The sequence below is a fragment of the Salvelinus alpinus genome, chromosome 19, assembly GCF_045679555.1.
Source record: "Salvelinus alpinus chromosome 19, SLU_Salpinus.1, whole genome shotgun sequence".
In the NCBI taxonomy this organism is placed as follows: domain Eukaryota; kingdom Metazoa; phylum Chordata; class Actinopteri; order Salmoniformes; family Salmonidae; genus Salvelinus; species Salvelinus alpinus.
This window is the reverse complement of record NC_092104.1, coordinates 39,038,378-39,064,919: the sequence shown is the minus strand read 5'-3', so window position 1 is coordinate 39,064,919 and position 26,542 is coordinate 39,038,378. Positions and strand designations below refer to the sequence as shown.

At 44.7% G+C, this 26,542-nt stretch overlaps 1 protein-coding gene across 7 annotated transcripts in view; it reads right to left on the bottom strand.

Annotated features, from left to right (window-relative positions):
* Positions 1-4,098: 4,098 nt before the first annotated feature.
* The window catches only part of LOC139545541 (uncharacterized protein KIAA1671-like), a 41,008-nt gene continuing 18,564 nt past the window's right edge, over positions 4,099-26,542 (bottom strand). For all 7 annotated transcript variants that reach the window (XM_071353433.1, XM_071353435.1, XM_071353438.1 and 4 more), the window contains 7 exons: positions 15,729-15,844; positions 11,832-11,997; positions 11,570-11,741; positions 6,531-6,670; positions 6,248-6,390; positions 6,022-6,111; positions 4,099-5,822 (listed from right to left, as the gene is read on the bottom strand). In XM_071353433.1, the coding sequence (XP_071209534.1) occupies positions 6,036-6,111; positions 6,248-6,390; positions 6,531-6,670; positions 11,570-11,741; positions 11,832-11,997; positions 15,729-15,844 (813 nt within the window). In that variant the 3' untranslated portion in view covers positions 4,099-5,822; positions 6,022-6,035. The remainder of the gene's footprint in view (positions 5,823-6,021; positions 6,112-6,247; positions 6,391-6,530; positions 6,671-11,569; positions 11,742-11,831; positions 11,998-15,728; positions 15,845-26,542) is intronic.

The window sequence follows — 26,542 nt, the reverse complement described above, 5'->3', positions numbered from 1 at the left end:
GAGAGGGAGCCAAGAGGATTCAGCAAACAGCCCCACTCAGCACAAATGGGTACACACGCTCACACCTCTCCCACGCATACACTCTAACCACACCCAGCAGTCTAGACATAACCGAACCTCTTCACCAGTCTCCCCAATAACATCACCAAACTCACAATGGGGAACCAAACCATTCACCAAAAACGAACCTAACATTGACGTCATACACTGAGTGTACCTTCCTAATACTGAGTTGCACCCCCTCCCCTTTTGCCCTCAGAACAGCCTCAATTTGTCGGGGCACGGAAAGTGTCGAAAGCCTTCCACAGGGATGCTGGCCCATGTTGACTCCAATGCTTACTACAGTTGTTGGCTGGATGTCCTTTGGGTGGTGGACCATTCTTGATACACATACCAAACTTGAGGGTGAAAAATCCAGCAGCGTTGCAGTTCTTGACAAAAACCGGTGCGCCTGGCACCTACTACCATACCCCATTCAAAGGCACTTAAATATTTTGTCTTGCCCATTCACCCTCTGAATGACGCACAATCCATGTCTTAAGGCTTAAAAATCCTTCTTCAACCTGTCTCCTCCCCTTCGTCTATCAATCAATCATCAGCTGATGTCACAAAGTGCTGTACAGAAACCCAGACTAAAACCCCAAACAGCAAGCAATGCAGGTGTAGAAGCATGGTGGCTAGGAAAAACTCCCTAGAAAGGCCAGAACCTAGGAAGAAACCTGGAGAGGAACCAGGCTATGAAGGGTGGCCAGTCCTCTTCTGGCTGTGCCGGGTGGAGATAATAACAGAACATGGCCAAGATGTTAAAATGTTCATAGATGACCAGCAGAGTCAGATAATAATAATCACAATGGTTGTAGAGGGTGCAACAGGTCAGCACCTCAGGAGTAAATGTCATTTGGCTTTTCATAGCTGATCATTCAGAGTATCTCTACCGCACCTGCTGTCTCTAGAGAGTTGAAAACATCCGGTCTGGGACAAGGTAGCACGTCCGGTGAAGAGGTCCGGGTTCCAGGCAGAACAGTTGAAACTGGAGCAACAGCATGACCGGGGGGGGGGGGATTAATTCCCACAGGACAAGACAGGAGAAGTACTCCAGATATAACAGTCTGATCCTAGCCCCCCGACACAAACTACCCCACCCACTTTGCCAAAGCACAGTCCCCACACCACAAGAGGGATATCTTCAACCACCAACTTACTATCCTGAAACAAGCCCGAGAATAGCCCACAAAGATCTCCCCCACGGCACAAACCCGAACGGGAAGATCACGTCAGTGACTCAACATACTCAAGTGGCGCACCCCTCCTAGGGATGGCATGGAAGAGCACCAGTAAGCCAGTGACTCAGCCCCTGTAATAGGGTTTGAGGCAGAGAATCCCAGTGGAGAGAGGGGAACCGGCCAGGCAGACAAGGGCAGTTCGTTGCTCCAGTGCCTTTCTGTTCACCTTCACACTCCTGGGCTAGACTACACTCAATCATAGGACGTACTGAAGAGATAAGTCTTCAATAAAGACTTAAAGGTCGAGGCCGAGTCTGCGTCTCTCACATGGATAGGCAGACCATTCCATAAAAATGTTTGCTTAGAAATTCTAGGGACAGTAAGGAGGCCTGCGTCTTGTAACTGTAGTGTACATGTAGGTATGTACGGCAGGACCAAATCGGAAAGATAGGTAGGAGCAAGCCCATGTAATGCTTTGTAGGTTAGCAGTAAAACCTTGAAATCAGCCCTAGCCTTAACAGGAAGCCAGTGTAGGGAGGCTAGCACTGAAGTAGTATGATACATTTTTTTGGTTCTAGTCAAGATTCTAGCAGCCGTGTTTAGCATTAACTGAAGTTTTATTTAGTGCTTTATCCGAGTAGCCAGAAAGTAGAGCATTGCAGTAGTCTAACCTAGAAATGTCAAAAGCATGGATACATTTTTTTATATTTTTTTTTACACTGATTGAAGTGGATTTAACAGGTGACAATAAGGGATCATAGCTTTCACCTGAATTCACCAGGTCAGTCTGTCATGGAAAGTGCAGGTGTTAAAGTTTTGAATACTTCATTTACCAAACCTTGACCCTCCATCTCTCTTATACCGCCCCACACCAAAAGAAACTACCTCTCCTATACCAAACACTATCGACCTCTGTTATACCCGGTACACCAAACACTATCGACCTCTGTTATACCCGGTACACCAAACACTATCGACCTCTGTTATACCCGGTACACCAAACACTATCGATCTCTGTTATACCCGGTACACCAAACACTATCGACCTCTGTTATACCCGGTACACCAAACACTATCGACCTCTGTTATACCCGGTACACCAAACACTATCGACCTCTGTTATACCCGGTACACCAAACACTATCGACCTCTGTTATACCCGGTACACCAAACACTATCGACCTCTGTTATACCCGGTACACCAAACACTATCGACCTCTGTTATACCCGGTACACCAAACACTATCGACCTCTGTTATACCCGGTACACCAAACACTATCGACCTCTGTTATACCCGGTACACCAAACACTATCGACCTCTGTTATACCCGGTACACCAAACACTATCGACCTCTGTTATACCCGGTACACCAAACACTATCGACCTCTGTTATACCCGGTACACCAAACACTATCGACCTCTGTTATACCCGGTACACCAAACACTATCGACCTCTGTTATACCCGGTACACCAAACACTATCGACCTCTGTTATACCCGGTACACCAAACACTATCGACCTCTGTTATACCCGGTACACCAAACACTATCGACCTCTGTTATACCCGGTACACCAAACACTATCGACCTCTGTTATACCCGGTACACCAAACACTATCGATCTCTGTTATACCCGGTACACCAAACACTATCGACCTCTGTTATACCCGGTACACCAAACACTATCGACCTCTGTTATACCCGGTACACCAAACACTATCGATCTCTGTTATACCCGGTACACCAAACACTATCGACCTCTGTTATACCCGGTACACCAAACACTATCGATCTCTGTTATACCCGGTACACCAAACACTATCGACCTCTGTTATACCCGGTACACCAAACACTATCGACCTCTGTTATACCCGGTACACCAAACACTATCGACCTCTGTTATACCCGGTACACCAAACACTATCGATCTCTGTTATACCCGGTACACCAAACACTATCGACCTCTGTTATACCCGGTACACCAAACACTATCGACCTCTGTTATACCCGGTACACCAAACACTATCGACCTCTGTTATACCCGGTACACCAAACACTATCGACCTCTGTTATACCCGGTACACCAAACACTATCGACCTCTGTTATACCCGGTACACCAAACACTATCGACCTCTGTTATACCCGGTACACCAAACACTATCGACCTCTGTTATACCCGGTACACCAAACACTATCGACCTCTGTTATACCCGGTACACCAAACACTATCGACCTCTGTTATACCCGGTACACCAAACACTATCGACCTCTGTTATACCCGGTACACCAAACACTATCGACCTCTGTTATACCCGGTACACCAAACACTATCGACCTCTGTTATACCCGGTACACCAAACACTATCGACCTCTGTTATACCCGGTACACCAAACACTATCGACCTCTGTTATACCCGGTACACCAAACACTATCGACCTCTGTTATACCCGGTACACCAAACACTATCGACCTCTGTTATACCCGGTACACCAAACACTATCGACCTCTGTTATACCCGGTACACCAAACACTATCGATCTCTGTTATACCCGGTACACCAAACACTATCGACCTCTGTTATACCCGGTACACCAAACACTATCGACCTCTGTTATACCCGGTACACCAAACACTATCGATCTCTGTTATACCCGGTACACCAAACACTATCGACCTCTGTTATACCCGGTACACCAAACACTATCGATCTCTGTTATACCCGGTACACCAAACACTATCGACCTCTGTTATACCCCACACCATAAATAGACACACCAATTGAACTTCCTAATACTGCAGACTGGAGAGAGTGGGTCTGAGCTGAAATGCAGAAGTAACATTTATCCCAATAATTACATCAAAGTGAGAAGCTCAACTCAGTACATTTTATTAAGAAGTTACAATTTTGGACACTGGCATTAAAACAATGTAATATACATATTTTATTTAAAAAAATAAAATGAGAAAAAAATAAACCCTCAAACTGACAAGTCATGACAAAGTCAAACGCCATGGACACCATAGGGACGACGACTCCAAAGATCCAATCAACACATTCGCTTTCATTCCATTAGCATTCCAACATCGGTCTATGAACATGTGGAAGGTGGGACGTATAACAGAATAGCCAGTGCACAGGTCAGTGCTGTAGTGCATTAACTGACAAAGTGCTTAATGGAAATAGTGGGACAGTGCAGCATGGCTAACATGGTCAACATACATGTTGTCAACAGTGATGTAGTGATAAAAGAATAGGTGGGTAAAATCTCTCTCTAAATGGGAGATGTTGCAGACATCCTGATAAAACAGAACCCAGGGAGTGCACATTGAATGTATGGCTCATTGGTAACACATACAGTTAGACCATTTTCCTTGCAATCCGTACACACTCATCCATCATATTTTCCTTACACACTCAGCCATCACTATTACACACAATCATTTGATCTTACACTGAAGAGGTAAGTGAAGGTAAAGGGAGGAAGAACAGGCTGATTTGTGTATGTGTGTGTGTGTAGGAGTGTAATTGAGTCCTCCAATGTGATTAACCCTTCTCTTCCCCTTTTCCACCCCACATGCACTCCACACACACGTACACGTGGATGTTGTATTGTAGATATGTGTTAGTAGAGTAGTGGCCTAAGGGAACACAATGTGTTGCGAAAAGTGTTATTTTTTAATTGTATATAACTGCCTTGGCAGCAGCTAATGGGGATCCTTAAGAAATACAAACACCAGTAGAAACAGATATTCAGACATGACGATTGAAAAGAGACTGAACCCACAGCATTTCACCCATCAGTTAGAAGGTCAACACAACAGATCCCCAGTCAGTTCATCAGAGGAATGGGCTTGGGAGCCTCTGCTGTAGTGATACTTGCAATGATCTCCGTACAAAACTAAACACTCGGACATGTTATGATTCATCTGTCAAATTAGCAACAATACAAATATAATATTTCATGATTAGATACCATATTTATTACTAACACATAATATACAGCCTGGCTGAACATTAGTTCAGCAGTGTTTTGTTCTTTATGATCAATGACAAAAAATAAAATCAGAAATGTTATCCTATGTTGACTATTACCAACACTATTACCCCTGACTGATAGATACACGTAGAAATGTAACGCGTAGACAAACCTGAAAAATACATTTAAAAAAAGAAATCCATTTATATCTTGTGGAGGTACTAGACTGTCCTCCAGCTTATTGAAGCACTTCCAGGTTAAGAGGCGTGTGGTCCCACAAGTTTAACCAGTCCTGAAATGCAACCTGACAGGAGAGAAAGGGTTTCCCCCCTTTTGTATTCTCCCGTCAGGTGAGAGGGTAAAGTGGCTCTATGCAAAGGAAATGGACAAACGGAGCCGAGCAGCCAGATATTTAACCTGGGTCGTTTCATCCATAAGACCGAGGTTGTCTGCAAAAAGGCACCATGCACATGTATGTGACCCGGGCAGGAAGAGAACAGATAAAATGAACAAACAGATGACAAATTACAATGTCAGCAGCAGAGTTTCCATCTTCTCAGGGTCAAAGGTTAAGGCTTCTGTCTCCAATTCTCCACCAGATTATTCAGTTAAGGCAACCTACACAGGGAGGATGCAAACAGAAACAAACCATAAGCCTTTTAGGGTTATTTATTTGCAAAACAGACACACTTTAATATTATTGTCTAATTCTGAAATTTGTGGAAAAATGTCACGTCTATTGCCTAGGGCACAAGTACCCTATGAAAGTAGATAAGAATGATTCACGATGTGAGGAACATTTGTGAGAAGAGCTTACCTGCTCATTCACACTTAGCTGTCATTTTCATACTGACTCGAGCGCTTCTTAGACTTCAGTTCTCTCAGCCACTGTGGTGAGGCCTCCTCCCTAAGACACAGACAGACAAAAGTAGGCACAATCATTACAAATGGTACATACTTCTGGTCTGACTATCTCAACAATCCCTGGTTTGGGTTATTAGAACCAGGCTGAACAGAGGGAAGAGACAGGGTCACCATCTCACCCATTTTCTTTCCCTCCAGAGGGGGGCAGCACACGGGACGCCTGGGGCAGGAAGGGGGATTTAGGAGAACGGGACAGCTGGGAGGGAGATGGGGCGGCTCCGTCTGTCTGATTGTCAGAGTCTCCTCTCTTCTTGAGCTGGGCCTGCCAAACAGAGGGAGAAACCAGCAAGAGAACATATCAAAGGCCAATTTTTCACAGCAGAATGAGTGACAACATTACATTACACTCCTGGTCAACTCTTTGCTTTCCACACAACATCTGTTTCTCTTGGGGAGGCTCACCTTGAGAGCGGAGGGGTCCATCCCAGGAAAGAGGGCGACTCTCTGGGGCTGGGAGGAGGCAGCAGCAGAGCGGGGGTCTACTCCTCTCTCCTGCTCCTCAGAGTCTGAGTCCTCCTGCTTGGAAAACTCAATGTTGTCCTCTGTGGAGGACAACACACTCTCTGAGTACATCATTTCACACTCATAACAAATAGAAGGTTATTCAGAAGTCTACCAGATCTTTGACCATCTAAGAACATCCTGTCTAACTAGTCGACTCAATCCATACTAAAAAGGTGTGCGGGAGAAAGGTACTGGATAGAGAGAAACCTAAAATGTACTTTTTGGTACACCAGAAAGAGAAAAATCTACTAGCCACTCAGATTTCTTACCAGCCACAGGGCTTGAAATTAACTTTTCTAGCCACTTGTCCTTCGGGCAAAAAAGGTATGCAACACAATTTTTACATAATCGTATGATGCAAGGAACCACTTTACAAAATTAAATACATATTTGTTTTTACCATAGAGAATCAAACAAAGGCTACACTCTGCATATTCAAGCCCGTCTCAAAATACGGCTCTCCTGGGAGGTGGTGAGCCACCCTTCATAGCCTATAAAATATTGAAACTTTACAAATACAACCAAATAGTTTTTATGTCTCTTAAAATAATTCCATTCAGGGCTCAAAATTAAGGGTGTCCCGTTGTCCCTTAGAGGATAAAAAAATATGTCTATGGTAGAGGTCTTCACGGATCCACCCGTATCCGAATACCCGAGACCCGGTCCGGATCCAGAATTATAAATAATATCACGGGTCTGGGTCGGATCGGATTGTCACGGGTATGTATAATTTTAAATGACTTGTCTATTTACATGAAATGGTTCGGTCCTGACCCCAAGCCAGGCGCGAACGGTACTTGCTAGCAGTGAATTGCGAGTGAGGAGTGCTGGTGGAGCATCATGTCTCAGCTTCCTAAAGAAAAATATGGCTTCCAAAAACGAAAAGAAAGACACGAGAGAGAAAAGAAAGGGCGACAGTATGTCACCAAATTTTTCACAAAGGAAGGTGGGTGTAGTCCGTGAGTGGTGTAAATGAACCTGTTAGCTTAGTCCATAGTGAAATATGCTAGGGGAGCAAAATTAGCCTAAGTTACTTAATATCTTCTCAGAAAATTTTGTGTTTACATTTCGCTCCTCTTTTAGTTGACATTTTAATCAATGCAGGCAAACTTTTAGCAAGCTATTCGTTCTAAATCAGTTGTCCCTGTCCCTCCCCCTGCCTGGTGCCAGGCCCAACAGATGCAGCTTCAGGCTCAGCAGCCTTGTCTCCCTATCCCCATCCCCCTGAACCAGCCCTACTCCCAACTGAAGAAGGAGGTGAGCAGCATTGTGTTGAATGACATGTCAGTTGGCATAATTGCAGGTACTGCAATGCATTGAGGACAGGAATGTGATTCTCCAGTCAGGAAAAAGCTCACTTGACACAGAGGCAGCCAATATCAGAGCCTTAAAGGAAGAGATGCCGGCTCTTAGAGATGGATGGGAGTCTCTCCTGTCTGAGGCAACACTGATTGCTACACAAATGGATGTTACAACTCAATTTAGCAAGGAACACAGCCGCCAGAGGAAAAGGAAGATATTCCATGATGAGACCTCTGAAGAGGAGACAGCTCAGGACAGTGCAGCAACAGTGTTTCAGAACAGTGTTTTTTACTGCTTTGGACAACATCACAAGTGACTTGGACACTAGGTTCCACACCACTGCAAAAATTGTAGAATCATTTTCTGCTGTTCTGAAAGTTGGGCAGATTAGTGAGGATAAAGTCTCTTCTGTGTGCCAACCACTGATCATGAAGTATTCCAGAGATCTTACACCTGAGTTTCAACATGAAGTAAGACACCTGAACACTGTATATGCTGCCCCTTTCCCCCCTAACTTGTCCCCTCTTGGTCTCCTGAATGCAATTTGTAAGATGCAGCTGCAAAGCATTTCTGGAGAAGTGTGAGTTGCTTTACATATATTTTGCACACTGACTGTTTCTGGTGGCGAGAGAGCTTTCAGTAAGCTAAAACTGATAAACTACTTGAGGGCCACTATGTCCCAGGACAGACTTTGCAGTCAAGCCATGCTGTCCATTGAAAGTCAGTTAGTTAGAAAGCTGGACTTCAAAGACTTGATCAGTGACTTTGCTAGCAAGAAGGCTCAGCGCTGGGCTCTTGGTGAGTAAGGCTGAGCAAGGGCCAGTGATGACTGTTAAATGGCATGGCTATGGATATTGGATCACTACACACATGATGCCCACAGGCTGAGAACAAGATATATCTCAAAATAATGGCTGGATTGCCATAAAAATTGTTGTGCACAATCAAGACCCCAAGTGGAGAAACCTATTGATTTGGTGACCACTTGACCTTTCCTCTAGCGCCACCATCAGGCCTTTTCATTTCCATTTTGTTTTCCATTTCCACTTTTACAGCTGCTAATTTTCTAGTTGGTATGTATACTTAGTTCAAAAATCTGCTGCTGATTTTATTATTTTGTTTGTTATGTTAATTTATTTTAATTGAAGAGGTTAATGTATATTTATGTTATTTATTTTAAATTATTAATTAATGTTAAGAGAATTTTCCATTCAAGAACATTAAAATTAAAATTACGTTTAGACTGTACAAAAAATGGCCTTTAGCACATTTCTTATAGAGAGTATCAGTCTTGCATCAAATAGTGAATTCCACAGAACGTTGCATGCATGTCTGCACAATGTTATATTTTCACAGCTCACTGTCAGTAAATATCGTACAGTAAATATTGGACTACAAGAGAGTTGCAAGCCTGCAAAAGGTAGAGTTATTTAAAGCTTTGAATGGGTCGATTGGGTTCTGGAGATGTGTGGTTACAGCAATTGTGCAGGGTTGGTGTGGCCTGTGGTGATGGGGCCCAATGTGATATCTTTTCATGGGGCCCAAAATGCCTGGCGGCTCCATTGTTTGTAACTGTAGGATGAGAAAGCACATGCACTCCAGCATTAGTTAGCCTAGCTAGCTAACGTTAGCTAGCTTAACTAGCTTCTTGTTCCGGTTTGATTCAGTCCAAGACAGGTACTCTGTAATCATATTTGATGATTAATAATCTAGCTATGGCAGCTATTAGTCTACTACAGCACGAGTTGGCTTGGTTGATTGCTGTCTCTTGTCCTCCCTCCTCATGTCACTTGCTCACAGTATGGCCCCTCCCCCGCCTGCTAGAGAGGCACCTCTCTCCCTCCTCTCGCGCTGTATCAGCTCAGGTTAATAAAGTAGTTTTAAAAAATGACTTTTCTACTGCTTCCCTCACTCAAATTGGACCCGGTCTGGGTCCGACCAGGTCTATACGGAACGGGTCTAGTTGTCCTTGGGCACGGTGTTCTCTCTCTATATTATAATGTTTTTATTTATGCATATCGGGTCTGGGTGGGAAAGCCCTGGGTCCATTTCGGAACGGGTCCAAAGACTAGTCTGCGGTTTAAAACAGACTCTGGGACAGTTCTGGGACGACAGATCCAAAATTCATACAACCACTGCCCATTAAAAAACGCAATAAGGCTGATGCAACAAATTTTTGCTTAAAATGTTAAAAAAGTTGTATGTCTTCATATTAAAAGCTCAAAAATGCACACATAGCTGGAGGCTATGCCAAAATGTTACCAAATGCAATTAACGGGAAAAGACCATTCTCAAAAGCACAACGCACGCGTTAGCAGTTTCATGTGACAGAGATGAAAATATCTGTTAGAAATATAAGAGGAGAGATCTAAAGATGCATCAACTAGCATGGATGCTAATATGACTAGCCTTTGGCTGCAGGACAATGAAATAAAGTTGATTTGAAAATCAATAGTACATGAAAAAAATAAATCAGGTTTCAATGTCATATTGAGTGTTTATAAAATAATTCCCTCAACATTCCTATGGTCGTATTTTGGCTAGGCTACTTTGAAACAAGGCAAGACATGCTTAATAAAATTACATAAACTTAATTGTTTAAAACCTGAACGTTTTATGGTTAAATAGTTTCAAAATGCTGACTGCCTCCACTCAGACTCAAGGTGGGTGATGTGCGGTGATCAACAGGTCTTTCACTCTCCCGTCTTGTGATCATTTGATCTAAATAAACCGTGCATCGGGTCAACAGCCCATTAGATGTTCATGTTAATTATCCTCCATTATGTGTCAAGCATGACTGGCGTTTAGACTATATTTATGTCATTAAAAGTCTCATTAAAGTTTGGCACCTCCCTCATGTCAGCATCAGTCTGGACATAGCACTTAGGCCTTTATTGATGTACATGAAAAATAGATTTGAATATTATTCCAATGTTGGCCTTTCTGTATGATATTGTGATTTGTGCCACGTTTCGGACGAGTCAAATCTATATTCTTCTTGTCAGGCATCTTTTTTTCCTTCTTTTTTTCCTCTATTTTTATTTTTTTTATAAAACTTGTCCCGGACAAGAGGAAAAGCGTTAATATGGAGCCATGAGCCAATTTTTGTTGTTGTTGTTGCCATAACTATATAAAAATGACCATGCTTTGTAATGTTTCTAAAAAAAGGACTGTATTAGTAAGAAGTAATGTGTTGTTATATTGCTCAATTTCTTTTCGTTTTTTGTGACCCGAGCATTTTAACAGAAATTTCACCACGAGACAAATGTTCAGCTGCCCCTTTAAGGGCGGCAGGTTACCGTGGTAACATGGCCACATAAGTGGTGTCACGTGTGTCTAAGATTTTGAATCTGACTAGCTAACAGTTAAAGCAAACTCAAACTAACATCGAAGAACAAACAAATTAGAACAAAAATGTAAATAGCCAAAAAACAGGCAGTGTTGCTGCGGAAGGTGGGATATAGGATTCAAATTTCTTTGTGCGATTAGCAGATATGAAACCAACGTGGCTGGTGAAATAGACATTCCTACCCGCCAATACCAAAATCTACCCGCATTTGGTGAGTGGTGGGTGTTCATTTTATGCCCTGGAGATATGACAGAGTGTCTACATGAGAACAGAGTCCTAGCCTGACCTGTTGAGTCTCGGGAGCGCCAGTCCTCAGTGGGTGCGGTCTGTCCCTCAAGGTGTACAGACATAGCAGCAGTCTGACGAGCCACCCTGGAGGGGCGCGAACGTGGCCCCCGCATCTTACTCAGCTGCACCCTGGAGCGCAGAGCACTGGAGTCCAGCAGGATGGTGGAGGCCTGGAGAGAGGGAGAAACAGATAAACACACGAGAAGCAAATCTGACTGTTACACTGATACGTCCTTTTAAAAAGTTGGTGTCAGTCTTACCTCAGGGAAGGGGAGTATTTGCATCTCGGGCTGGACCGAGGGGGAGAAGCCATCTGGAGTGTCCAGGTCGCTGTGTGGGGCATGTTCCCCTGGTGTGTGGGGCGGAATGGGTTTCCTAGGCGACTGGCTGAGGTTGCTGTCTGAGGTGGGCGTGGCAGGAGTCAGGCTACAGGAAGGACAGACGTGACTAGTACTTTAGGCTACCTTCCTAAAAGTCTTTATTATATGCAGCCATTGCCGCTGAGAGAACAACGTGACAGGTACAGCGTCTACTAGCTCTGTGTGGCTGAGTCATATTCTCCTGTCTGGGTTTACTGTAGGCAGGGGCATCAGATTTCATAGAGGATGTACTGGAAGACACAATGGATGACCGGGCAGACTCTTGCTCCACTTGACCACAAGCTCCTCATTTCAGAATGAAGGTAGCAAACACTGCTGAGTCACAATAATGTACATGACCATACTATTTGGTGATTATTCCATCCAGAGAGTTGGATTCATATGACAATGACCCACTGCATTATAATAGTGACGTATATCGTATCTTATCTGAAACTCTTACAGCATCCATTAATTTCTACAAAACATTATCCAGATTTTCAACCTGTGTGGAGTTTGTTGCTGTGATACCTTCTCCTGGCCACAGGAGGTCAGTGGTACGCCAGCCTGCTGAGAGAGACTCAGGCTATTTTGAGAGCTGGTGTAAAGTAAAGCAGGTTTCAGTAAGCTACTGCTCCTTGACCACACAGTGTCAGGAGGGCTGGGATGGTATTGTATCTGTACAGTTAGTACCTATAGATACCATAGTATCTGTTTATTTCAATATCAGTAACTGTGCCTGAGACTTGAAAGAGAAGCTTGTGGGTGTTATATGCAACAGCTGGTGCACAATCTCTAATGTTAAGGAAGTCTTGAGGTTTTGCTCACCGGAGTTAGTATACCTTATGATATACTATTTACCGAGAGAGTTCTCATCCATCTTTTTCGTAGCTGTCTATTTACCACCACAAACCGACGCTGGCACTAAGACGGCACTCAACGAGCTGTATACCGCCATTAGCAAGTAAGAAAATGAACATCCAGAGGCAGCGTTCCTAGTGGCCGTTGACTTTAATGCAGGGAAACTGAAGACCGTGTTACATAATTTTTAACAGCTTTTGACCTGTGCAACTAGAGTCGAATAAAAAAAATAAAAAATAATTCTAGATCACCTTTACTCCACACACAGAAACGCATCTTCCTCGCCCTCCATCTGGCAAATCTGACCATAACTCTATCCTCCTGATTCCTGCTTACAAGCAAAAACGAAAAACAGGAAGTACCAGTAACGCGCTCAATATGGAAGTGGTCCAATGAAGTGAATGCTAAACTACAGGACTGTTTTGCTAACAAAGACTGGAATATGTTCTGAGATTCATTTGATAACATTGAGGAGTTTACCACATCAGTCACCGGGTTTATTAATAAGTGCATCGACGACGTTGTCCCCACAGTGACCGTATGTACATATCCCAACCAGAAGCCATGGATTACAGGCAACATCTGCACTGAGCTAAAGGCGCCACGGGACACTAATTCGGACGCTAATAAGAAATCACGCTACGACCGCCCCGAGCCATCAAACAGTCAAAACGTCAATATAGGACTAAAATCGAATCCTACTATGCCGTTTCTGACACTTGTTGGACGTGGCAGGGCTTGCAAACTATCATGGATTACAAAGGGAAACCTAGCCGCGAGTTTCCCAGTGACATGAGCCTACCAGACAAGCTAAATTCCTTTTATTATCGCTTTGAGGAAAGCAAGACTGAACCATGCATGAGAGCACCAGCTGTTCCGGATGACTTTGTGATCTAGCTCTCCGTAGCCAATGTGAGTAATACCTTTAAACAGGTTTATATTCACAAGGCCGCGGGGCCAGACGGATTACCAGGACACTTACTCAGAGCTTGCGCTAACCTGCTAGCTAGTTTTCAACCTCTCCCTGACCCAGTCTGTAATACCTACATGTTTCAAGCAGACCACCATAGGGTACCTTGATGTTCTTGGGCACATGGACTATCTAAAGGACTTTTGCCCCATAGCACTCACATCTGTAGCCATGAAATGCTTTGAAAAGCTGGTCATGGATCACATCAACACCATCATCCCAGACACCCTGGACCCACTCCAATTCACACATCGCCCAAACAGATCCACAGATGAAGCAATCTATATTGCACTCCACACTGCCATCTCCCACCTGGACAAGAGGAACACCTACATGAGAATGCTGTACATTGACTAAAGCTCAGTGTTCAACACCATAGTGCCCTCCAAGCTCATCATTAAGCTCAGGACCCTAGAACTGAACACCTCCCTCTGCAACTGGATCCTGGATTTCCTGACGGGCCGCACATCCACCACACTGACCCGCAACAAGAAGGCCCCTCAGGGGTGCGTGCTTAGTTCCCTACTGTACTCCTTGTTCCCCACGACTGCATGGCCACACACGACTCCAACACCATTATTATGTTTGCTGACGACAACTGTGGTTGGCCTGATCGCGAGACAGCCTATAGGGAAGAGGTCCTGGCACCACACTACCAGGACACTGACAACAAACTCTCCCTCAACGTCAGCAAGACAAAGGAGCTGATTGTTGACTACAGGAAACAGAGGGCCGAGCACGCATCGACAGGACTGTAGTGGAGAAGGTCGAGAACTTCAAGTTTCTCTGTGTCCACGTCACTAAGGACCTATCATGAGCCACACACACTAACACAGTTGTGAAGAGGCTGAAAATAATTGGCATGGGCCCTCAGATCCTCAAAGTTCTACAGCTGCAGCAATGAGAGCTTCTTGACTGGCTGCATCACCGCTTGGCATCTGAAGGCGCTACAGACAGTAGTGCGTACTGCCCAGTACATCACTGGGGCCGAGCTCTCTGCCATCCAGGACCTCTATACCAGGTGGTGTCAGCAGAAGGCTCTAAAAATTGTCAAAGACTCCTGCCACCGAAGTTATTAACTGTCCTTCTGCTACCGCACGGCAAGCGGTACCGATGCAGCAGGTATGGAACCAACAGGACCCTGAACCGCTTTTATCCCCAAGCCATAAGACTGCTAAATAGTTAGTTAAATAGTTAGTCCATTTAGCTATTGGTTATCTACATTGAGCCTTTTGCTCTTTTAACTCATTACATACGCTGCTGCTATTGTTTTATCTTGTTGCCTAGTCACTTTATCCCTACCTATATGTACACATTTACCTCATACCCCTGCACATCCACTCTGTACTGGTACCCTGTGTATATGGCCAAGTTATCATTACTCATTGTGTATTTATTCCTAGTGTTATTATTTTTCTATTTACCTTTTTTTCTCTCTGTATTGTTAGGAAGGGCCCATAAGTCAGCATTTCACTGTTAGTCTATACCGGTTGTTTACGAAGCATGTGACAAATCAAATGTTATTTGATTTATGTTGAGATTACCATCATTAGCCATAATGGTAGGACAGCAGAGAATCAGTTCCTGGGGCTAACTATCCACTTTGCCCTATTTAGAAGGCTGGATATAACATGGCTCAGTGACTTTGTCGAAAAGGTCAATGCTGCGCCAGCAGAACACCTGATAGAGTGCACCCATTCGATACTACTTATCGATCCAGGCAGTGTTAAATTTCAAGCTCAAACGAGTATTGTATATTTAGAGTGAGAAATGAATCGGCACAATTTGAGACGCATTCAGAACCAGCAATGTCGGGATGTCCTGATACCAGGGTACAGCCTCAGGGAAAATTTGTAATCATATTGAGGAATGAAGATCCGCATATTAGTAACCAAAAACAGGAGCACACCATGTTTCACAGGTGTTGGCCCAGGCCACAGCAGCCACGTGTGTGTGTGTGTATTCACCTATCGTCAGTGCGCAGTCCTGTCTCCCAGGTCCCATACTGGCTGTCTGTCTCATGGACCAGTGTGTCTATGTCTCGCCCCTCTTCCTCACCATCCACACTCTGCTTCAACTGCTCCTGAGAGAGAGAGATGGACAGGGAGAAAATGACAAGTCAGTCAAAAAGGAGTAGAAGTGTATGTACCATTGGAATATCACTAGGTCAGAGAAAACAGATTCCAAAATGACAGAACTGGATTAATCTCTGCTGGACTGAATAAAAATATCAATGCTTCTTATTGGCTCCTGGTTGAAGCCCCGCCCAGCCTACAGTAACAGACAATTGGTCAGCTGTGTCTGTGAGTGAGGTGCTGGTCCTGATGACCATGTATTGTGTGGCTATGGCCAAACCTACAGTGGGTGAGCAGGATAATGAGAGGTAATGGGATGAGCTCATAGCGACAGGGACAGAGACTGGTGAGCCACTGTGTGTTTGCTGTCTACTGAACCGTGTCTCTTTTAATGAGGATGCTACAGAGGGCACACTGTCCTAATACCACTCACTCCTCCTGTGTATGCATTCAAGACTGTGAGCGCACGCACACACACACAAGCAGAGAAATCTCGCTGAACTTACATGATCTCTATTGACTTCCATGGCATCGTGCTATACAGATGCACTGTTGCACCACAACACAATAGGCTGTCTAAAGAGAAGGATGGAAGGAAATGTAATAGGTGTTTTGTTTGTTGTCACTGCACGGAAGTGAGAGCCAGAGAGAGAGGGAGAAAGAGAGAAATAGCCCAACAGTACAGGATGTCATTCATCATCAATGCCTTTCCTGACAGGAAGAAAGAAGGCCAGGGTGAACAGTGAGAAACTCCGTCCATCTGAGAAAGCAGTGTACTTCCTATTCTCCAGGTTTAACAGCCCTAAATATGAGTCCTCTCTACATCACAGCATAGGCTGGTTTTCAAATCCACACCGTGATCTCTCTGTGCCAAATCTGGCTTTAGCTGTTAAACAAGTATTAGAGTTCCAGTTCCAACCATGGGTTTGAACATGCTGGTCACATGACAATTAAACAGGCAGGTTAATCCAGATACATGCTTAGCCTTTCAAACAGACCAGGTTGGGTCAGTGCTCGAGTACAGCTACCTTTATCGACTCCAGGCCTTTACTGAGAAAAAGAGGAGTAACAATAGCAACAAAGTAGAGACCTTGTCATGTCTTGTCTGAGGCAGGAATTATTTATGATATGTCAAAAAACAGTCACACTTCATAAAACCCCTTTATTATATAATGAATTGCAGCCCTAAGGGTCTGTGAACACAGCTAATGCACAGGACTAAGCATGTACCATTCAATAAGAAAATCTCCTGTAATCTAAATTCTGTGACCACCTACCATATCCACAGTGTACGTGGATGAACACACCCAAACACACCCTCACTTCGTGTTTGCCACTCCCGAGGCTACCCTGTTACCTGTCAACCAAACAATAGCAGCAAGACTGAGAGGGTTAAGAAATAGCATGGACTGGCTGACTATTAGTGCTGCTGAAAGCCTTTCAGTATTGACAATGTGAGGGTGTAGGCTCTGCTATCAACAATCTACTGGATACAAGGACAGAGCAGGCCTGCCAGGCACCTTATCTGGTAAATAGGTTTCTTTCTGGCTGTGATTTTGAATCAGAGTGGTAGTGAAGCTGACTTTTCCTTAACATGAGCCCTTGCCCGCCCGCCCCCCCATCTGCGGACAGGAAGGGTGCGTCAAGGGAAACGACAGAACAATGAGCGGATGAATGGAAGGAGAGAAAGGGCTGACCACCAAGGGAGATTGTCAGTCAACCTGACATGTGGCTGAAGAATTTGAGGCGCCTTGGAAAATTAGACCAAACAGACATCACAGCTCTGAATAATAACAGCCTGCCACGATTACACCATCACAGACATCAACATGACCTGAGAGATCTTTCATCAATAATGTAAATGTAGGCTAGTTATTTATAACACCCACTCTCTTAATTTAATCCAAAATGACAACTTTGGGTTGATGTGCTGAAAATAGGATATAGCCCATTTTGTCCAGCAGACAAATTACAATTATCGCCTAAGCTCACATGACTATTTTACTGACTGTGCTTTGGAACGAGCTACAAAAGGACATGAAATTACAGGAGCTGTTCTCTTTGAATGACTTTAAAGACTGGGTGGAAACTATGGTGGACAATGAAGTGGGGGGGGCTTTCAATGTTTTGACCCCTAAATGCACCAAACCTCTCCAAAGCATCTTGCCTGGTCAATGTGTAAATTCATGTTTTTAAACTGTAGTGTTTGATGTTGTAAATGTGCCTTTGTATGACACTTTATGTTCTGGTAATTTGGCCAGGTCTCTGTTTAAAAAAATATATATTTTTAATCTCAATGAGACTAACCTGGTAAAATAAAACTGAAGGCCTAGTGAGTTGGACATGTTATGAATCTATTTCCTTAGTGCAAACTGGAAAAGAACAGTTCATCTCTGTCGTGTATAATGGCCATTCACAATTCTCTATGAATGAGGAAGTGCTGTGCAGCTCCAACACATTTAACATATGGTCATGCTGCCTGGAAGCAGACAACAGCGCAGGCCGGTTAGTTAGTGCAGGTACAATGAACCCAACACGAACACAACAGAACACACATCACACCAGCCCCACTCTCCTGCTCCAACCCCTCTGGGTAGGAATGTTGAACAGTTAACACACTCATCATTGACAGACTGGTCAATGACGACCCTCTGCATCTATCCTAACATGACTACAGATCCCATGAGCACTAATCCCCTGTCAACAACAGAGCAGCACTCCAGTCACATTTTACAGAGCTACCAAAACACTGACCTCTGATAGAGAACTGAAAAGGACATGTTTAGGGTATTTAGTTCTGTCATTATTACATAAGTGCAATGTAGAAGTGTCTGCTAAGAATGCAGAGCACACCAGAATGTTAGTAAAACCTGACTGACTTGGCTTAAGAACTTTTATAGGGATACTTTGGGATTTTGGCAATGAGGCCCTTTATCTACTTCCCCAGAGTCAGATGAACTCGTGGATACCATTTTTATGTCTGTGTGCAGTTGAAAGAAGTTGCTAACTTGCGTTAGCGCAATTGCTAACAAGCGTTACCATAGACTTCCAGTCATTATGCTATCTGTAGCATTGGCTGGCAAAACTACCCCTAACTTACTTCATACTTGACAAAGAGACACAAAAATGGTACCAACGAGTTCATCTGACTCTTTCTTTGCTAAAATCCCAAAGTATCCCTTTAAGACCAGGCCTGGCTGATACAGGCTGCAGGTTAGAGGACTGGGTCCAGACGAAGAGATGGTGGGTTCAAGTCAGCCTGAGGGCGACCAGGGCCTATTAGAGGTATCTGGATGATCCACCAGCTGACTCTCCGGTACTGTACGGACAACTACACAGGCTCCAGCTAAAAAGGACACACGTACACACAAACCACACCGAGAGAGTGAATCGGTAAAGGGCTGCCGTGTCTGCGGGGTTTTGTTTATGCGTTGCAACTGATTAAGACGTGAGGGTACAGGTGTGTGGACTTTCTGGGCATTAGATGCTGTGGGGGGGGGGGGGGGGGGGGGAACAGCTTTTTTTAAATACATTTTTTTAGCAGATGCTCTTATCCAGAGCGACTTACAGTAATGAGTGCATAGAACCCACAAGCGCCATGCTCTACCAACTGGGCCAAACGGGACCCAGCAGTACTGCAGGCCTTAATTGTGCATATGCACCATCCATCCCAGCAGCCCCACCTCCACCCCCCTGGTCCTTTCAGTGAGTTGACCAACCCCAATCCCCTCCCATCATCCTCGCTACCGCTCCATTAGCTGGTTGGCCCCTGTCCACCTCTTTCTCCCCACATCTCACTGGCCTCAGTGCTCTGACCATTCATCACAACCTCTCCTCACAGGCAGCACACACTGATTCTCCTGTTCAGTGACACACAAACAAGCTAGGCCTAATCTGTAAATCTTACATAAAATGCAATCAAACTGTATCGCAACTTTTTTGATTTAAACTTTATTTAACTAGGCTAGTCAGTTAAGAACAAATTCTTATTTACAATGACTGCTTAACCCGGCCAAACCGTAACCCGGACAACGCTGGTCCAATTATGCGCCGCCCTATGGGACTCCCAATCACGGCCGGTTGTGATACAGACTGGAATCGAACCAGTGTCTGTAGTGACGCCTCTAGCACAGCGATGCAGTGCCTTAAGGGGCTCCTGAGTGACAGCCGATCTGAACTTGAGCACCGTGACAAGTTGAAATCAAATCAAATTTTATTTGTCACATGCGCCGAATACAACAGAAGTTGCTACCATCCCTCCTGCTAATTTGGTCAAGTTTTGCAAAATTATTGCTGTCTGAATGAGGAAAATGTTGTAAATTATGAGGAATCGATGTATTTTGAAAGATGAGACGTTGAGGATTATAATAAATACCACTTTGATGTCATACAAGCAAGCCAAGTCCAAATCTGCACGTTACATTTCCATATCATAAAACTCATCTAGTATACAGTGTCAACATTTATGATCTCTGTTTGATGTACAGTTACAAGATGACATGGCGTCATACCCTGAGTTGTTCAGAACAGAATGTGTTTCTGTGTTTCTCTATTGTGTAGAAAATGAGCTGTGGACCACGCATCTGAATGCACTCATGACTCCATTCTATGATCACCAAAATTACTATCTGTTTCTCTGAACTGCCCTGTGAAAGACTTACACTGTAAGATCCTATTTTATAACTTAGCTAGTCATGTTGGCAATAGAATAAACTTAGAAATGAGGCCCACCTGACCCAAATGGCAATTCATAATGGTCCGTTTTTGGATTGCGTAAAAATCAGTAATTGTGTGAGGCGGGGATGCAGGGCTGTGTTCCAAACAACTACAAGTGTGTTCGCTCTAGTTCCTCAACGCCACAGTTAGGAGCTCTAAAAACACCTTTCTAGTTGAAGACTCTTCTTTGAGTCATCAACGTACATGGAAGTGACTTAGGAACTGTGCAACTGGGTCCTGGACTTCCTGACGGGCCGCCCCCAGGTGGTGAGGGTAGGTAACAACATCTCCACCCCGCTGATCCTCAACACTGGGGCCCCACAAGGGTGCGTTCTGAGCCCTCTCCTGTACTCCCTGTTCACCCACGACTGCGTGGCCATGCACGCCTCCAACTCAATCATCAAGTTTGCGGATGACACTACAGTGGTAGGCTTGATTACCAACAACGACGAGACGGCCTACAGGGAGGAGGTGAGGGCCCTCGGAGTGTGGTGTCAGGAAAATAACCTCACACTCAACGTCAACAAAACAAAGGAGATGATTGTGGACTTCAGGAAACAGCAGAGGGAGCACCCCCCTATCCACATCGACGGGTCAGTAGTGGAGAAGGTGGAAAGTTTTAAGTTCCTCGGTGTACACATCACGGACAAACTGAATTGGTCCACCCACACAGACAGCGTTGTGAAGAAGGCGCAGCAGCGCCTCTTCAACCTCAGGAGGCTGAAGAAATTCGGCTTGTCACCAAAAGCACTCACAAACTTCTACAGATGCACAATCGAGAGCATCCTGTCGGGCTGTATCACCGCCTGGTACGGCAACTGCTCCGCCCACAACCGTAAGGCTCTCCAGAGGGTAGTGAGGTCTGCAGAACGCATCACCGGGGGCAAACTACCTGCCCTCCAGGACACCTACACCACCCGATGTCACAGGAAGGCCATAAAGATCATCAAGGACAACAACCACCCAAGCCACTGCCTGTTCACCCCGCTATCATCCAGAAGGCGAGGTCAGTACAGGTGCATCAAAGCAGGGACCGAGAGACTGAAAAACAGCTTCTATCTCAAGGCCATCAGACTGTTAAACAGCCACCACTAACATTTAGCGGCCGCTGCCAACATACTGACTCAACTCCAGCCACTTTAAAAATGGGAATTGATGGAAATTATGTAAAAATGTACCACTAGCCACTTTAAACAATGCCACTTAATATAATGTTTACATACCCTACATTACCCATCTCATATGTATATACTGTACTCTATATCATCTACTGCATCTTGCCATCTTTATGTAATACATGTACCACTAGCCACTTTAAACTATGCCACTTTATGTTTACATACCCTACAGTACTCATCTCATATGTATATACCGTACTCTATACCATCTACTGCATCTGCCATGCCGTTCTGTACCACCACTCATTCATATATCTTTATGTACATATTCTTTATCCCTTTACACTTGTGTGTGTGTGTAAGGTAGTAGTTGTGGAATTGTTAGGTTAGATTACTTGTTGGTTATTACTGCATTGTCGGAACTAGAAGCACAAGCATTTCGCTACACTCGCATTAACATCTGCTAACCATGTGTATGTGACTAATAAAATTTGATTTGATTTGAACTGTGCACACTTGAGACAGCAGTTAGTCCTCTCAGTCAAACCCTTGTTATTATTTTGTCTTATGTTGCACCTACCCCACATTTTCCAGGAAAATATCATGTTACTGAATGTGTCCAGAGTATTTTCAGATTTCATTTTCAACAAATGAGGCGAAAAGTACATTAAATGTCAAATGCACATAAAATCAACAGTGTAATGTTTGGAATCAGTCTGGTATCAGGTGAACTATTGTGTCCTGAACTTTGGTCTAATAATTGTCCCATAATCTCAAAACTGTTCCCTTTCAATTGATACATTTAAATGTAGCCCTATCCATATAGGCCAATTCCCACAAGTGTAAAGGGTAAAAACAGACCATAGTTTAAGAGTGAGGGTCAGCGAGAAACCCAACTCCAGCCCACAGTAAGCTATGCCCTAAGGAGCCAGTGACACTGCTGGAATGGGAGCTATGGTGCAGACATACAGACTAAGGTTAGTGTTATGTCAAAGACGGTATCAGAGGAGGAGAGAGACAAGCAGATGAGGCGCAGAGGGGGGTGAGCACTGAGAAGCGAACAAAAGCAGAACATTCAGGAACTATCAGGATCAGAGAGAGAGATCACATGGCAACACAAATAGACAAAGACACGAAACATACAAATAGAGAAGGCCTTGACAAGTTTGAGGTGCTTGGAATGTGTAGTGACTGATGGGAGACCATTTGGTGGTGAGAGGATGGATGGGGGGGGTGAGTGTAAACAAAGTGTGTCTTACTGCGGTGGGGGTGTTGGGGGTGCTGCTCCCAGGACGCCTGCGTAGGGACAGGCGCTGCTGGCTGCGCAGAGAGAACCTGCGGAAAGAGTCCCGGCTGCGAGAGGCCAGAGAACGTAACGAGTTGGCCCTCTTGAAGCCACCAGGGCTGTCCTCGGCCCCCCTGCCCCCACGTTCCACCGCACTGGACACCACGCTGAGCGCCCCCTGCAGGGAGCGGCGTACGTTCCCCATCCACCCAGACACTTGGGACTGGGCCACCGACAGCTTGTCCCCCAGGTACTCCATCTCAGTTTAGATCAGATCACTAAAGGACCAACGTTGCAGAATGAAGCCTGGACAGAGCGCTCAGTCAGGCGGAGGTCCAGAGCAGTCCAGTGTGTTAATATGGTCGAGGGAAAGTCCTTGAGCCAGGTAGATGTCCAGGTTCAGAGCTGGTGTCCTGGATACTGCTGAGGTGCGTAGCTAGGTTAATGCTGCAGTAGCTGGGCTGTTTGGAAGAGATGGCACAGCCAGTCAGATGCCCTAGTGTCTACAAAAACATGCAGCAATGCAGCACTTGGCTCCGGCTACAGGCTCGCAGTCCAGGTCACTGTCCCTCGGTGCTTCTCAGTGAGCCTCTGTGCTGTCGAGTCCCACTGGTGCCGTCATGGCTCCATTTCAGTCCATCATCTGCAGCAATGGCCCTAGAATCTGGGGCTAAGGTGAAGTCTATTTCTGTGAGATGCCTATTTCCATAAACAGTTATACAGAAGGGCAAGACTATGTAGCGGGGAACCCAAAATGGTGTATATACGGCTGTTCTACAGTTCCTCAGCTGGTAGAGACTCCGGTCACAGCAGATCTACTACTGCACCGTCTGCAAACAGGTTCTTCACAGCCACATACTGATGGTCACCCTCAGTAGCAACAACAAAATCTCACACACATACCCCTCACATGTCAAACCTGACAGCGGAATCCTGAAGCCGTCGCTCTGACACGTCCGGAATCACAGAGGAAGACAATCCATGAATCTACCTCTCCCATGGTATCCACGCTGCTGTCGTCTTCCTGGTGGAAAACTTTACAGGAAAACTACAGTCCAGAAGAGAACAGCTGGTGTCAGGCAGACTGAGGGAGAGCTGTACTCATTCCTATTCCAGCTGAGTACCTAGCACACCAACAGCAAAGCAGCGCCGTGGGTATAGAAGCACAAACAGGAGAGGAGATTGTGACGCTAAAGTTGAATCCGTAAGAGACAAAACGAGACCAGCGCCCTCTGGTTCCTCTTCCCCTGCAGGTACGGGCAGGTGGAGGACAAATGCGTCAGTCTCTTGCTACTAGTCCCCAGCGCTGCAGGACTCACGCTCAAGGAGAAACCTTTGCGAACTAAGTGAGGGAGGGGAGAAAGGAAGCAGAGAGGGAGGGAGGAGTGGAGAGAGGGAGGGAGAAGTGGAGAGAGGGAGGAGTGGAGAGAGGGAGGGCCCGGATTTGCAGTGCAGGAGGGTGATATATGTTCTGCAGTGCTCTGTTTCTCTTGCCTGTTTCTGCTTGCAGTGCGAGAGAGAATTCTCACAGGCATAGTCAGCACTCGGCACAGGGCGGAAGGGGTGGGAAGACAGGAGGGATGGGGAAAGTGTGTGTGTGTGTGTGTGTGTGTGTGATAGTGATAGGAACTAAGAGTTCAAGTTCATGGGTGGATGTTTATGTTGTTTAGCCTATACCTTTAAATAGATAGAGAATGCATGCCTGAGAGAGAGAGAGAGAGAGAGAGAGAGAGAGAGGGGATGAGACAGGTGTGGCTGTGTGTGAGAGCTGAGACTGTGGTTGTCAGCCAGTCTGTCCGCAGCACAGTGAGCTCATGGTTAAAGAGAGGAATCATGACAGCGTGTCAGAGTTTGCCTAACAAATGGCTCCCTGACTCATGCAAACTGCATGCCAGATCAGAGAAGTCTCTCCTTTCCCCTTTCAGAACTCCATCGTACCTACCAGAGTCATCTCTCGGAGTTAAGCCTTAGTATGTAAGATATACTCTGCAAGACAAACGTGGCACCTCAAACTGTGCCCTCTGGTAGGCGTCTGGATCTAACATTGATCTAAAGCCACCAAAAAACTGTCTCCCTCCTCGAACCATTCTATAGCTAGAAAATCACAGTTCTCTCCACAAAAAACATAGACTCAAGTTTCATCAACACCAACTGACTACGGAGAAAAAGGTTTTACGGCAGGAACGAAAATGTAAGCTAATAACAATTGACCAGCAAAAAATATGACTCAAATATGCATTACCAAGTTTTTTTTTAAATGATGAAGTCACACTTGCACAACCAGCCACCGTAACAAAGCATACATAGGGCTAATATAACTTGCTTCGATCAGACGTATAATAGCCAGTAGCCACACATTCCTAGCTATACGAAGGCCTCTTTTAGTCTGTCCTCTCCCTTGATTCTAGTGATGGGGGATCAATACACTTACATATTGCAATTATTATTTTAATATTGATACTTTGACTCCAATTATCATAGTTTTTTTGCTAGCTAGTCCTAGTCGACGCCACCAGTGCCAAAACACTTATTTTTCATCCTATAGCTTGTTCTCCATCTTCTTTTTAAATAATGAGCCAACATGTTTTCAGCACTTTAATTTCCACAACTGATAAACTCATTTTCTCATGCTGTCTCTTGTCCCTCTGCTGCAGACATAGTGAGAAATATGTTTGCAACATCAAATTTCAACAACAAAAAATAGCAGTATTGAATCACAATACATATATCGGCACCTAAGTATCTTGATAATATCGTATTGTGAGGTCCTTGGCAATTCATAGCCCTACTTGCTTCCTTGCTCTGATTAACGATCTCCCATCACTTACCCACAGCCAGTGTAGAAGCCTCAGACAGCAGGACAGCCTCATGTAGTACACCATGTCTCTGAGCCCGGCGACCATCTGTCTGTCTTTACCTCTCTTCACTTCCTCTGCCCTCTCTAACCATGGCATTAGTAATGATGTGATCATACCAGTGTGATCTCATGAGAGATAGACACATTTCCCATAGTGCACTCTCATACCAGGCCTAACCTCCACACTGATACAGAAAAACACTATCACAACAGCAAGTCATTAACACATGCTGATAGAAAAGGAATTTCCCATCTTTAATGAAACCCCTTGTTCCCCCAAACTGAAATTATATAAAACACCTTTTCCCACAACTTATGTCAGTAATTCAGTCTAGACCAGGTATTTCACACTGGTGTCTCCAGTTGCTCTACACAATTAAAAACTAGAATCCCAGGGTTTCCATTGAGAAAATGTGGCGTCTGACATTTGACTGGCAACATTTTAATTTACTGGACATTTGAGAAATTTGCCAGACCCATGTACATTGATTGGGTGTATAACCTAATTACGGCGTCCACCTACGGTGCTCAAAATGACAGAAATCAAATGTAAATGATGGTAATTCATCTTAACAGAGAATGCAACGATGTGTGGTCCTTCTTACCGAATTCAGATGTGCACTTTGAACATGTTAGAATAACTGTCCATATTTACTTTCCCTCCGCCAACAAGACGAGTAACAAACAGCAAAATCATTAGCCTATGTCAATCTACTATCCCCCATAATAG